Source organism: Anas platyrhynchos, chromosome 18, assembly GCF_047663525.1.
Source record: "Anas platyrhynchos isolate ZD024472 breed Pekin duck chromosome 18, IASCAAS_PekinDuck_T2T, whole genome shotgun sequence".
NCBI classification, from domain to species: domain Eukaryota; kingdom Metazoa; phylum Chordata; class Aves; order Anseriformes; family Anatidae; genus Anas; species Anas platyrhynchos.
In genome coordinates this window covers 9861745-9878146 of record NC_092604.1, presented here as the reverse complement: position 1 = coordinate 9878146, position 16402 = coordinate 9861745, and the positions used below count along the sequence as shown (strand labels likewise).

The window sequence follows — 16402 nt, the reverse complement described above, 5'->3', positions numbered from 1 at the left end:
ACGAGGAACAATACGAAATAAAAAGCAATCAAACGCAGAGTTCAAGTGTAGGATGAAGGAAGTAACCCAACCACGGGCTGGAAATCCCGCAGAAGCTGAGCTAGGAAGGCGTTACGTTGGGTCTGTTTGTGCACTAGGGTGGCTGCAGGCGGAAGGGTTTCCCACCAGCACTGCATGCTCGGCCTCTGGAGGGTTCATGCCTGCAGCACAGCATTTCTTGCATGCTTTTTTTTTCACAAGCTGAAGGTCAGGGGCGATGCTGCAGCCACCCGTACCCAGAGGGGGCCCACTGCTCACGGCTGGCACGGGGCAAAGATTTCAGACCAAAATCACAATTGTTTTCCTGAAAATGGCAGTTACAGAAATTATCCAAAATGTTCATTAATTCAAAACGGACTTGCTGGTGGAAAGCTGTCAGCATCAACCAAAGTCAGCTCCATGATTAAGAACAGTGACAGGCCATACCAAAAAACCCCCACCTTATCGATTAGGAAGCTCAGGACACGGAGCAAACTGCTTTACAAGCACGTGCCCTGTCCTAACACAAGTCCTAATACAGAACTTGGCAGAAACCCAGTGTAAGTAACACCAGTGCTACGATGTTAGGAAATCCTAGAAGCCACAGAGCCAGGAGAGATACCCTTACGGAGACAGAAGCTGCTCCATCAACTCACCGTGGGTTAAATCAAATAAATTCATACCCTGGAGCAAGATACGGGGAGTGTCCAGGCAAGCCTTTACAACCATTAACGAGCCTGAAGTTAGAAACCTCCCTGTAAACTACCCTACAGACTTTGCCACCGTAAGAACCAGAAACTTTTTCCAATGTAAAATTCCAAGCAAGGGAAAATACAAAAGCAGCTACTGCCACGGCTCCGCCACACTCGAGTGGTGATCATTTAAGCTCGCGCTGCTTCCTACTGATATTGAGGCTTTCACAAGATTTTTCATATGGCTTACCCATAATGAACAGCTGCTCCGGCAACTGCTGGAGTCAGCGTGTCCTTACTGCCCTGAGAAAAGCCATCGATATATCTCAGCACAGAAAATCGCGCTCTCTTTAAAACAATTCATGATAGGGTTTGCGTATCAACTGGCTCCGTGCCACCGACACTCCCTTAAACAATGGTTACACCCTGTATGCAGCTAAAAATGAAACGGCTGAAAGGGAAGACGTTTTATGCAAGTTCCCAGGGTAAAACACATCTGAGAAGCGCTGGTTTGGGACTGGCATTGTTCTCATGTGAGAATAAAGCTCGGAGTCCAAACTGTATTTCCTTCGCCACCACCCCGCATCTATTCACACCGAACAAAACCAATCCGAGCCTTCCTTTTACGCTTCTGCTGCTCCGTAATGCAGAAATCCCAGCGTTTCAGAAACCCATCCACTAAATCAGAAGCGCTGCAGATTGCATTTCAACCTTTCATTAACGCTGCCTGTAGCACCAGGGAGGCCCCTTGCCAGCTATGATCGGTCTGAAACTCTTTCAGTGTTCATCTTCTGCTCAACACAAACGTTTCGTGCTCTGCTCGTACAGTCAGGCCCCGGCCACAGAGATCTCCTTGTCTGGCAACGCTGCCCACAATGCAGTCCCAGCGAGACTGGGTGGCAGCACAAACATTATTGTATTAATTGCATCTGTTGATTAAACCGGCTCAAGAACAGCCTTGTTTCAACCTTCGGCTTTATAATGCAGTACTGAAGTGCTACTACAAGTGCTGGATGGATGAGTCAACAGAAAAAATACAAAAGCGTTTGTAAGGAGAGTCTCACTGCTGGAATTTGATAGGCTGCACAGCTACACAAAACAATGGAATTTATATACGATGCTTGCTCATACACTCCATAGCTTGTGCCTTTTTTTATCCATTTCTTTTTTTTTTTTTTTCCAAACTTCACAGTCAAAGCTGGCTAAACACACACACTGACACCTGTGCACAGCTTAAAGATCTGCGAAGATGCATAAGCAAGCTGAAAATAGTTTAAAAAGTCGTGTTAGATACTAACTCTCCTCACTTGGTGAGTTTACAATGGCTCTGCTCCCCATTTTGGAAGCTATCTTTGTCCTTGCAGAGCAAAAAACCTTTCAAATCAGGAGAATGCAGTATCGGGTGGGGATCAGACCAACACGCTTACCACTGTGCTGTGCAAATCTTTTCTTCCTTTCTCCCTCAATTGAACTATTTTCCACTGTTTCACATCAGGTCAGCAGATTAAGGCTACTGAAAGAGTGGGATTTTGAAATTCATAGACTCACAGAACATCCCGAGTTGGAAAGGACTCACAAGGATCATCGAGTCCAAGTCCTTATCTCTCTCATTCAAATCAATCTGCAATGCATCCACTTAATGCTGAGATTGCTCATTCTGAGGGAAGCCCATGGAAATACCCGCTGGCCAGTTTTTATCTCCAAACTAGGTCCTCACACGCTTGCAGCTGATCAAGAGCTCAGCCTGGCAGCAATTTTGGTTCCCTCCACTCCTGCTGCAGGCTGGGGTAACACAGCACAGCCTCGCACAGGAGAGACTTTCAAACACTTCTGCAACTCCAGCGCAGAAGACAGCTCTGCACTACGGAAATTGGCACCCATTTACCTGCAAACACCTCATGTGGTCAAGGTACAAAGGCACACAGCAAGGTTTCCACTTATCAGCTTCCTTCACCAGGCTGCGCCTCAGCTCTGTCTGGGTCTTCTTGCACAGGGAACTGCTGTGCACGCTTTTTTCCCCACCGTGTTTTGCAAAGTTGGACGAAAACAAAGCAAAACCAGGTGGCACAACAGGGAAAGGGGGCAAGGACTCCAGTACTTCCCCCAAAATGCACACACACAGAAGGCGATCAGCACTAAATTTGGGCTCCCAAGTCCGCTTGTTCGCTAGCCCAGCTGCTCCTCTGTTAAACATATGTCACAGCCAAGTGTGAGACTCGAGAGCAGCATGTGGAAAGTGAGTCAGTGCCCTCGGATCCTCGAGTCCACTCCCTCATCCTCCTGCTGCAGCTTTGCCCTGTGCTGGCAAGGTGCAGCGCAGCGACCACGTGCCTGCTGCAGAAAATGTCAGTGCCCTGTGCTTTCCCACACTACGTACCAACACGAAAACCAGCTGCATTTCTGTCTCTCGGAGCAGGTATCCCTCTTCTGGAGGGGTTTCGAAGTAAGACGTCCTTCGTTTCCAATCAGCATGCAAAAAAAGAAATCCAGGCAGATAAATTGCCTCCTACGTTTCGCCCAGAAGCCGAGACAATTATTGCAAAACCTGCAGCTTGCTTCAGTAGACAAAGCAATCATTGTGGTTTATTCCATTTTCAGTTTTATGGAATATGTAAGAAAAAAAATAAATAATCTCAACTGGACTTCTCCTGACAAGCACAATGTCAAACCACTGGCCAGAAATCCCATTTTGCCCATTGCAAAAGAGAAAACTGGCAATTCTCCAGCTGGTCTGATTCAGGATAAAGGGCATTTACAGCTGTATGAGTTAGAATATTTTGGGAAAGAGAGATGTTTTCAATTCCTTCTGGTTCATTTACTAAAATCTAAACATCATTGCTTAAAATAATCCCGACAGACAAAGCAGGCCAGACCTTCCTATCCAGCACAGCACTACCATGCGCTGCACCAAGAACTGTCTGTATGGTCTCCCTCAGTAACAGAGATGGAGGGAGAAAAATAAACTGGAGCATTTACCCAGAAAAGCAGAAGCCTCTCTACCTAGACCCATTTGTTTCACTCTGCAAGTATTGACAGATGAGTAATGAAAACCCTGCTGCAGACACAGGCTCTTCTTCAAGGCAGCATCAGTTAATAAACCACAACCACAGCTGCAAAAATATTAAGGAATTTAACCAAATGACTCCTTCAAGGGCACAGGAGGACAGAAGGAGGAGCCAGTCTCTGTGCTTTGTTATCATCCCCAGACCCAAGATCTCAGTGTGCAGCAGCACCACAGGAGAGTTACAGCTCTGGGCACACCACCCAGCAACAACTTCCCCAAACGGGTGCTGCTGAGCTGAGATATTTCACCTGTGATTTTGTTTCCCCGTTGTGATAACACGTGAAACATTACACCGGGCTGCCAAAGCTTGTAGATGTGAAGCACCTCATCTGAGAAGAGTTAAAAGATAAAAACAAACGAAAATAATAATAAAAAACCCACAGCCTGTTAGCTCTCCCCACAGGGCAAGCCACAACACCGGTAACCTCGCAGCAAATGCTGTTTTGCATAAGTCATCAACTTTGGATACCAGATTCAGATCCGGGCCTCAATCAACAGCCGTGTTCACACAACAATCGCGCTAAGAGCGATTTGGGGATCGGTTACGCTTTCGCTTGATGTGGGAATTCTTTGGCTATTGCCAGTAGACCGAGTGACCCACGGCAGCAAGCTTACACGTTATTATTTACAGCAGCCGTGAGCACGCAGAGAACTCGAGAGGTATCAAAACAATGACATCAGCGATCAACACCCTTCAGACGTGGCTGTGGTTGCTGCTAACACGATCCCACACCTTGCTGCCAGCGCCGCACAGGCAAACCCACCTGCCCCGCTGCCAGGAATAATCCCTCGGATGCTCCCTCGGCTTCTCCTCCTGCATCACGTCACCTTCAGCCCAAACACGAGGTGTAAAACACCCTTTCAGGTGGGAAGTCTGGACACAGCCAACAAGGAGCGACTGCCAGGTCTGTGTTTTTATTCTTTACGTGGCTGCACATGGGAAAAAGCCACAACCCAGACGGCCCCGGGCAATGACGCACGTTGCGCCAGCGCCTGGTCAGGGGGATGGTTTTGATCCCTTCCACCTTGGCACTTCCCAGGCTGCCGGCCAAGAGAAAGCTCAGGGAAAGTTTCACGTCTATCACTTGCGGTCTCCCTGATGTCTCCAAGGAGCCCTGGACGTATTGCAGTGAAATGTACACCAAAGATTTGAGGTCTCCCGAACAAGGCTGCAATTCAGGAGAGAACCTAGGAGTAAGAGCTGCCAATGCATATTGAAAGAATTTGTGTAAACGCTTTCACCTGAGACAGACAGGAGCAAAACCATCTTTGTTTGAAGTCTACATGGAAATACACAGGCAGTCACAAGACCTTAAGTCTCTCTGTTCTTGCCCTGCCATTTTTACTGGGATATTCAGCTTTAAACAGCAACCCAGTGTCCTTGATCGCCTCCTCCGACCCATGTCCAGAAGAGGCACACAGACACACGTTGCCTTTGTTCCAAAGGATTTTGCTTTTCCTTGGCATTCCCCACTCCAGGCCAACCAGTTCACAATTTGAACAGTCTTTGTTCTAGCAGCAACAGAAACCATGTTTATCAGTGTTTTTACCTTTCAACCTGATGCCAAATCATCTCAGCTGAAGGAACGTGATACTCCGCACCTCCCTAGGCTGAGCAGCACAAGGGAATCCAAAGAAATTTAAGGGTCTAGCATCTGTTTCACCTTCAGGAAGCTGCAGCAAATTAGATAAAAACTTCGCTAGCTCACAGATCTGCCACCAGCAGCAGGGGGAAGACTAAGGGAGCTCCCCTTGTGGTGCACGGGTTTGCTCTTAGCTCTCTCAGTTTGCACAGGACAGGATTTTCTAGGGGCAAGGGGTCTTCTTGTCTTTGGGGGCAAGGTTTGGCAGCTTCACCATACACACAGCACAGTTCACTAAGGCAGAGCACCTTGCTTTGTGTAACTGTAGGACCAAGGAAGGTGCAGAACAACTTCCCAACGGGACAGAAACCTGCCCGAGGATGGCACTCATCCACCCCGAAATGAGCTGGGAATGTTCAGCGTTATGGTCTGCACTACTCACAGTCTCATGGGCTCTTCCTATAGCTTGTGGCAAAACAATGTAATCAACATTAAAACGTTTTGACAATTGCAGGAATCCTTGAGGGACTAGAAGCTATGGGAACAAAAGTTATATTCAAAATATTTTTTTTTTTTTTAATGTTTTACACTTGATCTAAGCCAAACAGTATGCATTTCAGCATAGGTGCGACTTTAAGCCAGCTTTGCAAAAACTGCAATTCTGCATTCCTGAATCACCATAAATCTCTCTTTTATGACTTTATCAGACTTTCATACATTTAGAAGCAAAAGCTTACTCACTAACACAGGTGTGCTGGTACCAGAAGTCAGGAAAAAAGGAGAAGTTTCTACGTTGTAAAGAACCTATCCCCTACCGTGCTCAGACCCTGCTTATACACAAAGGCTGCATCAACTAACTCAGAGGTTAAACAGAGTAACTGCACAATTCCCTCATTTTCTGAGGACAGTCAGATCTGTCTTGTGCTTGTGAATTTTAAATGCAAGATCAACTGAGACGTGTTTAGATTGACAGAATGCCTGGGCAACAGAGCATAAAATCACAACCTTAGTTAAATCATCAAACAGCAAACTGCACCATCTAGGCCTTAAAAAATACTTTTCTTTTTTTTTAAATATGAGCAGCAAAGCTAGCAAACTGTCTATTCTTCTTCCAAGACAAGAAACCCTGCTTCCTTGCATCTCCCTTGGCATTCCTCTGAACAAGCACCACATGGTAGCAATTCTGAAATGAGACGCTTACCAACTGATGCTGGATGGCCAAACTGGCCATAGGACAGCTGCGTTTCCCTTTTGCTGTAATAAAGGCACGATGATGGATGAGCAACCACATTTCCATAGGAAAAGAGGCTATCATTTAAGAAGGGTACACAGGTAAGAAGGAAGCTCACCTTGGAGCAGACTCTGCAAGTTCTGAGTCGAGACTCGGTGGTTCTTTAAAAGGACACAGACCAGCTGAGTCTCACAACATTGGCCATGTTCAAGAGAGCCACCTCGTTGTAAACAACATACTCTAAATAGCATTTCGTAAATTAATTGAAGACATCTGAACAGGGAGCTTCCCCAACTTTCCTAAGTGTCTCTCCTGGAAACTGCAACAGACCAGGCTGACAGAGCAGGAGAAAGAAGTGCCGCTGGTCTGAGGGGTGAAGAGCAAACAGCTATCCACAGAGCACACACAAAATTATGCCAAAAACAGAGAAACCCCAATTCTGCCAGTTATGTTCTCTTAGGTATCGCTCACAAAGCTCGAAGAAGAGGTTTCAGTGTCAGAGGACTTTCAGAGACACAACGCTTTTTGGGTGCAGCAAGCTTCTCCCCTGTAGGAGCCTTGGAGGAGCAATCCCAAGCTGTAAGAGTCAACTCAAACCATCACCACAGCAGGTATGCTCCAGAAAAAAGCTGGCATCAAACCTAACATATAATTCCGTGTGCTCTTTCTGAGGACATTTATATGGACAAGCCACCTCCTGCTCCAATGCTCTATATTTTCTGTAGGTCTCTGTAAATTCACAGCTGAGCTCTAACCAAACCTGGTGGTAGACCTTCCTAATTCCTCAAATCAACTACTCTTGTGTGTTCATAATTTAGTTTAAAGCATCTTCGAATTAGAAAAACAGAATCCACACATGAAAAAAGTCATTTAAGTGATAAAAACATATCCAAAAAGGAATATTTAATTTCCTTATTTATAAAGTTGCAGCACTCATTACTGCTGAAGTTGCACTGGAAGTTAAGCAGAGTGGCTGGGAACTACCTGCCCTTCCCCATACTCAAACTGACCAACTTATGTTAATAAAGCTAGAACACAAATAAAAACGTAACATATCACCCAGTGAAGCTGTGTTTTAAGCGCAATTGGCTGCTTTCTGAGCCCGCCATCAGAAGGACTCACTGAACACAGCTATGTTGGAACGCACTACGCAACCAGAACGAAAATATTGATTTCCCGGGGTGCCCTTTATTACATGCCATTTGGTTCGTAAAGGAAACTTTCTAAATATGGAATTAATTCCTGCGGCTATTTTACCTCCTCTTGGGCTGTAAGGACAGGACAAGCTGGTAGACTGAGAAACACAATTAAAAAAAATAATATCAAAAGGTAGGGGATGGAACAACGCACGCTGTACACTGCGAACACGTTCCTTTGCCACCAATTACAGCCTACCTGCAAACTACGATTTAACAGCTCTAGAACTGTGTACTTGGTCTATTGGGAAAATTCTGTCAAGGTTTAATCATCCAACCAAGTTTCAGAACCTTTTTCCACCAACGTTTACCAGCTGTCAGCAACTATTCCTTGACTTTAAACCTCTACAGTTTTTTTTTTCTTCCTTTCTTTCCAGAAGCCTAAGAAGGAAAATCTCATCTGTTCTCTCTCAATACAGAATTATCCAATATTTTTGTACATAAAAGGGATGAAATTAAAGCTCTTACTTATTCTAAGTGCATATGTTAGGTACACAACAAAGAGCACCCCCACATGAAGCCTTCAGAGGGCGAGAGCATCAGAGTAGAAGCAAGCTTTAACCTCTCACCCTCCACAGAAAAATTAATAAATACTTAAGAGACACTGACAGCAACACCGAGATGTTAACTTGACTCACCAAATGCACAGTATTTTCATGACACCCGAAAAGCTCTACGCAAAGCAGCAGAGACCAGATAAAGTAGCATCATGGAAAACATCCATCTGCTTGACCCACAGAGCCTCAGCCCTGTCTTTAAGAAACCTCTTCAGGTGCCACCTGTGCTCAATCAATCCTTTGTGGTATGAGGGGGAACCGGTCAGTGTGGCACCTCCCCACGCAGTAAGTGGATGCTGTGACACAGGCCATCTTATTGCTGCTGTGTGCATCCACTCCTGCCTTGCCCTCAGCACAAGAACATTACCTCACAAACTCCAGAGAAGATGAGCTATAGCACCAACCGTAACAGCAAACAGATCTGACATCAAGAGAGTGTTTCAAAGCTGAAGGTCTTTCAGTGAAATATGCAACACAAACAGAAGTGGACCAAGAACCTTACCCAGCAGCTTCCTTGGGATGCCTCAAGCCACATAAGCATCCCCAAGTATGTGGGGACCTGGTCTCTTTCTCACATAGATGAAATTGTTTCCTCTAGGAGCACCGGTGCCACCAGAAGAGCTCAGCAATGTGTTTTTAAGAATGGATGCTATGGGTCAGGTACCATAGCAGCAACTTTGTCATGCTGCAGGAACGTGAATAGCAGAAATGCAGCACGTTCCTGCAGCAGCATGTCCCAACCTGCAGGATTCCTGCAGCTTTTCCGGATGGCTGCAATTCATCTTCTGTCTCTGCCTTGGAACAAGGTGCCATGAAAGCCGCCAGTTGCCTCCTCCTTGCCAGCTTTCCCTTCCTGTCATCCCTCTGACTTTCCCTTTCTGCTCTGCTTAGCCCACCATTCCCTCCTCTTCCAACATGTGGGGACTGGGCTTCCTCTCATTTCTTTTTTTTGGGGTCTTTCCTACCATTCCATCAGCAGCTCCACTCGTGATGCGCTTTTTTCCTTCTCTAGTCTCCTTTTATCGCAGCACAGAGTCCTAGGGCTGCAGATTACAACTTGCAAAGGTGAATAAACCTCGGTTTCCTCCAACCAGCTCTCCCTTTCCATCTAATCCCTATTAAAGCTCTGCGAATGACACGCTGTTCTCTCTTACCATCCCACCAATCTAGTATCTTCGGTATTTCTCAACTGTACAACATGAAATCCAAGCTTCAGTTACTTAGACAGAAGCAACAAACAAAGCTAATATTCCTGCAATAGCTGGGTGAATTTCACACCGCTTCCACGCTGCTATCACAATGGCTGAATGCTCCAATCTGCTAATGGTAATAAAGAAAAGAAGACAGGCGTCACACCAAAGTACAATCTCCCAAAGAAATACCCCGTTTCTTCCACTCATGCTGTGCAGAGCAACAACTGAAGCCACGCTGACAGATCACAGGTCCCTGACTAAAACAAAATATTCTCTGCAAGCGAAACAAGGACCCAGGCGAGGGCGAAACAAGGACCCAGGCGAGGGTCATTTGTGTGACGTTCTGGCTGAAGCAACCTTCCACTCATCTCTCTGCTCTTGCCAGGAGGTCAGCAAGAGCCAGTAAGAGTTACCACCGCAGAAAATCACACAAACAGATATATTTAGTCATTGCGGTTCAAGGAAAACGACTGCTTGCGCTGAAAATAAATTTAGCAATTGTTTCCAGTTTCTGCTTTTTCATTGACTAAGGCACAACCCAGCTGCTTTGCATTCCAGGAGCCTTCAGCTGTCTTTTTTTCCACACTCGTCGTCCACTTCCCTCTTAGAACTGCTACGACCATCTCGGCCTTGCACCAGCCGTCCTGCAGGCGACATTTCTGAACACGCCAGCGCTGAAGCTGTGCAACACAAACAACACCTGTCAAGCCGTGATGACTTATCAAAACGTAAAATTACACTCTTTGTGCCATTTTCTTGGAAGCACTAAGTAACGATCATCTTGCACTGGCCTCTACACAAAACTACACAGCATTATTGATGCTTTTGAAACAAGTTACAGGAAAATTCAGCTGTGATGCCACTGTCTGTAATAGGAAACGCAGTAGATGATAAAAGCGTGTAAAGCATTTCACAGAAAATTATTACTTGGTTTAAAAAACCTCGGTAGAAAAATCACTTATACCGGTCAGCTGCAACACTTCTAAGTGACTGACGTGAAAGCCTTCACTTAAACTCAAGCACACGGTGTGGAGGTATGGCCACAGCTGAACCAAGAGAGCCGTGCCTGCTAACTCACCCGCACTTAACTTGGAAAAAGAGAAACTGCAGAAAACTGCACAGGTGTAAAAAAAATAAAAATTAAAAAAAAAAAAAAAGAGAAGACTACAGTTCAAACATATACGTTTTCCAGTAAGAACCCATAAACTTCATCTCAGAACAAAAACACAGACCGATGCACAGTTCAGAGTGATGTAAATCAGCACGGAGGACTCTGGACACACAATAAAGTTCCTCTCAACACAGGAACGATCTGGCCCCCGGAACTGTTCTGTTTTGCCATGTGCTTTAAGAACAGAGGTCTCTCGCCTAGGATTACCACTCCACGCTGATATCACCAATCCTAAAGGAGGAAACTTCAGAGATGAATTTGCTTATCAGGCAAATGCTTATCAGAAAAAGGTGAAGACAACAGCATTTTCAGTCTGCGGGGAATAAACACCTCCAGTTGAGTCCTGAGCTGAACAGAGATAACTGACTGCGCTCCATGCAGCTAAACTCTCGAAACAGTGCTCTCCAACAACCTTCAGCAGACAGCTATTGAAAAGGCAAGCTTACAAGGGATGTGAAAACCCTGCAGGAAAGTACAAGATTAAGATTGAAAACTTCAAGTAGAATAAACCTTCAAAGTACAGCATCCATACGTTCCTTGGCTTTAATAAAGGGCATTATTGAATGGACCTTCCTTACCGAAAAGCTTGTATTTTTAGACCTGATGGTGTCTTACTGCTCCCTTATTCTCCCTGAATGATGCAGAATAGTTCAACTCCCTGGAGCGTGTAATCCATCAGGTAAATAAATACAGGAATTCATGTATTGCCATGGTAACAGGAAAACCAAGCAGGATCTGCGGCCTTCTCTGCTTTCCTGGCATCCCTGCTTTGGATTTTATATCAAAACTACATAACTAAGCAGGGTGAGAGCGAATATCTTCTGTAAGTAGAGACAAGAAGTACAAACACATCACTTCTAGAGTAAAGAAAAACCAAGGCTGGGTGCTGTTCTTGCTCCTCAAGTCAAATGGGGATCTGCTTTCAGAAACCACTCGGAGCTCTTCCTGGCTGGAGCCTAAAGAAATGGGGATTCTACAAGAAGTAAAAACGAAATGTCCCGTCCTGCTTGACATTACCAGATGGCTCCCCTTCGCTCCAAAGCAGCGCTATGAATCACTCCACAGTAGCCCTTCTGGTGATTAAACAGCAGTACCGAGAGGCTCCAGAGGGAGCCTCGTCCTCCCTTCCTTGGTGGACAAGATGGTAGCTAGTAGATGGTATCTACTAGCATTTATTTATTTTTTTCTATTATTAAGTGTTGACAATGTGTTTTGTTTTAAAGAACCAGGGAGTAGAGATACATGTAAGATCTCTAGGGATCTCACCCTTAAAACATGCTTTCTAATCCCACAGCCTGCCCTGATGAACATTTTCTCCTTCATGCAGAGTCAAACCAAAGCCCAAAACAATTCTGAAGCTATTCACGATAACTCATTATCGGGCAACTTTCTATTCTATTTACAACATAATGAGCCTTGCATGCATTTCCGTTCCCATAAGGAAAAAACAAATACAAATGTACACAAATAGGCAGACCTTAGACCTCGCAGCATTTGTTTCATGACTCTGTATCCTTTGTTCTGCTACTGTATACATTTCAACAAATATTATTCCAGTATTGCTGCAGTATTACAGACTCTGTTTATTCGGTGACGTTATTATCTGAACTGTTTGTGTCAATCACAAGTTCAAACACTCAGGAACAGTGATCAAGAGCATCCTGTACAGAAACAGCTGGCTTCCAGCCCTCCTTCCCTCCCCTTCCCCGTCTCTTCTCCTCCAGTTTATGTTTGGACTGGATTTTTTTTTTTAAATAACACCCATCTTAAAGAAATTAAAGCAGCTCGAAGAGGACAGTTTCCCAAATTTACAGTTTCTCTCATTCAGCAAATCATCACCACGATACACACCCACTAGAAAGAACGCCTCCGCATCAAGCCTTCACCCATTGCATCTTCAAACTGTACATTTACAGCACTGACCTGGGGACGGATCCTGCATGATGTCTTGAGTTCTTCAATGGGAGTTCAGTGTGTTGCAAGGTCGGGTCTCTAGGTTGCGCAGCGTATGATTTTTGTATGGTATTTTTGGCCTTTCTGTTCTATTGTTTATGGAACCGCGCTGCATTTGTGTGTGTCTACAGAGTCATCTTCCCGTGTTTGAACTCTTCACGCTGCTTCGCTGGTGTGGAGTTATATTTACTATTCTCACAGGGTTATTTACTGCACGCGAATAAACAAAACGTGATCACTTATTTATACATCTGCAATTACTGTCTATAGCGCTATCAGCATTAACTAAAACCCCAAGCCAAATTCACCTCTAACGTTAACAGGTGGCAATTGTTTTAGAGCTGGCCCCGGGTCTCTAAAGGCCGCTAGCCCCTTCCTTAAGCAGTTACCTGCTTCCAGGAGAAAAAGCGGCAGCGATATACCAGTAAGCATCGGAAAGAGAGAGCCAGAACCCCAAAGCAAAGCATGACATTGCGATACTGCGTCAGGGCTGGTGCATCGGATTAACCTGTGATATTTCTGGAGTAACATTTGTCCCGTGATGCGATGCACACTTGTGAGACAGAGACTTAGTGCTGAGGGCTGGAAACGTGCCTATGTGCTGCGCTTCAAAGCCGGCTGCCAGGCAGCCAGTCTGCTCAGCCCTTGAGGCTGCTCCAGAACCGTAGCACAAGAGAACGTATTCTCGTAGAGCGCAGCACGGAAGCCAGAACAAACCGGGATCGAATGATCAAAACCAGAGAAGGGCTGCTCCCAACTCTATTCCTTTGAAATAGGAATCTTCCTAAATCAGCGGCTGCTGTCCTGGGAAGCCTGAACGCTGTACTTCACACATCCTGACTCACGCTGCTACCGCGCGGTCCCCAGTAGGAAAGTGTCTAGCTGCTCCTTATGATAAAAAAAAATAAATACAAAACAGCATTGTTTTTTTTCTTCTCCACTAATTAAATGCAATGTAATTAGCCTAAATAACCTCAGCGCTTGCTTTGCGAAACGCTAATTGAATCTTTAAGCGTCCTGCTCCCGCTACACGGAAGGAACAGGGGCTTTCAGCCACCCCAAGTGCCAGCTGAGAACCAGACACGACTCCAGAAGCACAGCGGGACGACACGGCCGGGCTCAGCGCTCCCTGGGCCAGCAGGAGAGAGCTCAGCAGCCTCCCCCCGGCCCCCGCTGGAAGGCAAGCGCCCCAGGCTGAGGGAAGAGCCTCGCAAGAAAAGAGGAAAAAATGAGCAAGTTCCCTCTGCCCTCTGCCCACGGACTCGTCCTTTTCTGATCTCGCACAAACCCCCAGAAGAGGAAAAGTTGGAGAAGTTGCGATGAATCGCTGCGGGTAGGCCCCAAAGCGTTGCAGCGCCCCGGCTTTGCTGATGCTTTGCTACATTGAAAGGACGGTAGGGGAAGAAAGAAGAAGGAGGAGAAAATAATAATAATAATAAAAAAAAAAAGAGGACAGAAATACAAAGGGAAAAGGGAAACAAAAAGGACAAAAACGGACCAGAAGAAGACACAAAGCCTGACAAAAACCAGCGTGCGAGCCGGGCAGCGCGGCGGGGGGCTGAGGGCGGCAGCGGGGGCAGCGCATCCCCGCCGCTCCCCCGGCCCCAGCCGCCGTGACAGGAGCCTCGGGGCGGCCCGGGGAGCCGCAGGGTGCCGGGCCCTGCCCGCTTTCCCCCCCCCCTCCGGGCCGAGCCGGGCCTCGCCAGGCCCTTGGCGAGCGGCTCCTCCGGGCCGCACCGTGAGGGGAGGCCGGCGAGCGCCGCCTCCCCGCCGGGCTCCCCCCCGGGAGCCTCCCCGGCCGCCTCACCTGCTTTCTCCAGCTTGCCGGACATGTCGCAGCCGGGCTCCGGCGCTCAGGCCCGGCCGTGCAGGAGGAGCCACCTCCTCCTCCTCCTTCTCCTCCTTCTCCTCCTGCTGCTTGCTGCCGGCTGCGATCCGGGAGAGAGGCGCTGCTGCTGCGGCGGCGGAGCAGGGCAGCGCTGCCCGCCCGCACCGCCCAGCCTGCCTTACCCCCCCCCCACCCCCCACCTACCCACCCTCTTCCCCGTTAAGCCCAGCTCCGCCGGGCCGCTGAGGGGAAGAGGCGGCCCGGGGGCTCCCGCCGCACACGCACACACACGCGCCGGGGCCGAGCCGGGCCGGGCCGGGCCGCAGCTCCGCCTGCCGGCACCGCCGGGGAAGCGCCGGCACCGGGCGGGGCCGGGCCCGGCCTGGCGGGAGGCGCCTCAGGGAGGGCCCCTCAGGGGCTGGGCTGCACTGGGGGGGAAGCCTCGGGGTGCTGGGCGTTGGGGGAGGTGGGTGTGGGGGGCGACCCGAGGGGTCTTCTTGGGTGTGGGGGGGCTCCGAGGGGTCTTCTTGGGGTGTCAGTGGGGCCGGGGAGGTGCAGGGATCTGAGGAGGGCTGTGGGGGCACCAGGGGATGGTGGAGTGTGGAGATGTGCCTCAGGGTCCTGGGGCTCTCGGGGAGCTTTGTCTTGAACACAGTCTTAGAATCGTAACACAATCGCAGAATCATAAAGGCATTAGGATTGGAAAAAGCCACCACAATACCTAATCCAACCATCACCCGACTAGCAATGTCAGCCACTAAACCATGTCCCTAAGCACCATGTCCCCAAGCACCATGTCCCCAAGCACCATGTCCCTAAGCACCACATCCAACCACGAATCCTGAAGTCACAGAATCACAGAATCACAGAATCTCTAGGTTGGAAGAGACCTCAAGATCATCGAGTCCAACCTCTAACCTAACACTAACAGTACCCCCTAAACGTCCTTCAAAAGCTCAGTGGGCCTACCAAACGCTCTGCCTTTTTCAAAAACTGGGGTAGAATCTTGCTTTTAGAGGTGTTGGCAGCGAAGTTAATGAACAAGGAACGAGGGTGGGATTTGCACAAACCTCACCCTAGTTTTTAGCCAGTTGGACACCAGTGCTCAGCATCCTCGTGGCATCACACGGACACCTCGACTTCTACACACGCAGCTCGCTGCAAACAAACCCGGGGGCACTCATCACCACCACCAGCAGCCCCACAGAGGCTGTAGACAGCAACAGGCTCCAGCTCTCGGCTTCTATAAACCCCATAGCTCCGTGTTTGCAGTCCTCACATCTGCGCTGGCTGCAAATTGTGCTCAGGAAGCACTGAGAGCTCTTGGTGGCAGGACACGAGCGTGGTGACGTGTGGGAGAGAAGTGGGTTCTGCCTAGTGGAAAACGACAGCAGTTGGTGGCGATGGCCCTAGGCCACAATAAAAGGATTATGGGCCTATTTGAAAATGAACTCGTTTCTATGACTTAATTAGGGATAAACATCACAGCAGTACCTTGACTTGCAGGTGGTGTGCTGTGCTACAGGCCAATAAATCTCCGGCGCTTGTTGAGGCAGCAGAGGCTGTTTACTTCCCCCTCTATCAAAATAATCATTCACGAGGCTGGTATTTTCGTAAGCTTTACACATGATGTTTGAAGTGACTTCATCAGCTTTTTTTAAACACCTCACACACGTGGGGCTGGCACAGGCTATAGGAGAACACCTCTGGGAAGGAGAGCGCGCATTCTTCACCCATTAATTTTTTTGAGACTTGTGCCTGCTCCAACACAACTCCATTCCTGAGCAGAGAGTTCCTGACTGCGCCTTTTTTTTTTTTTTTTTTTTAAACAGACTTGAAGAAAAATAGATTAAGGACAGATTCTTCTCTCACTTACACGGGTGTAAGAGGCGGCTGGTGTGGCTGTGCTGAGCTGT

General features: G+C 47.7%; 1 protein-coding gene across 12 annotated transcripts in view; it reads right to left on the bottom strand.

The window, feature by feature from the left end:
• The window catches only part of RAPGEF1 (Rap guanine nucleotide exchange factor 1), an 87242-nt gene extending 72540 nt beyond the window's left edge, over positions 1-14702 (bottom strand). For 6 of the 12 annotated variants that reach the window (XM_027471084.3, XM_038188121.2, XM_038188124.2 and 3 more), the window contains exon 1: positions 14466-14701. In XM_027471084.3, coding sequence (XP_027326885.2) covers positions 14466-14490 — 25 coding nt within the window. In that variant the 5' untranslated portion in view covers positions 14491-14701. Of the gene's footprint in view, positions 1-960; positions 980-12628; positions 12869-14465 lie in introns of those variants that run through there. The other 6 variants (XM_038188125.2, XM_038188126.2, XM_038188127.2 and 3 more) reach the window with 4 other exon arrangements.
• Between the last annotated feature and the right edge of the window lie 1700 nt (positions 14703-16402).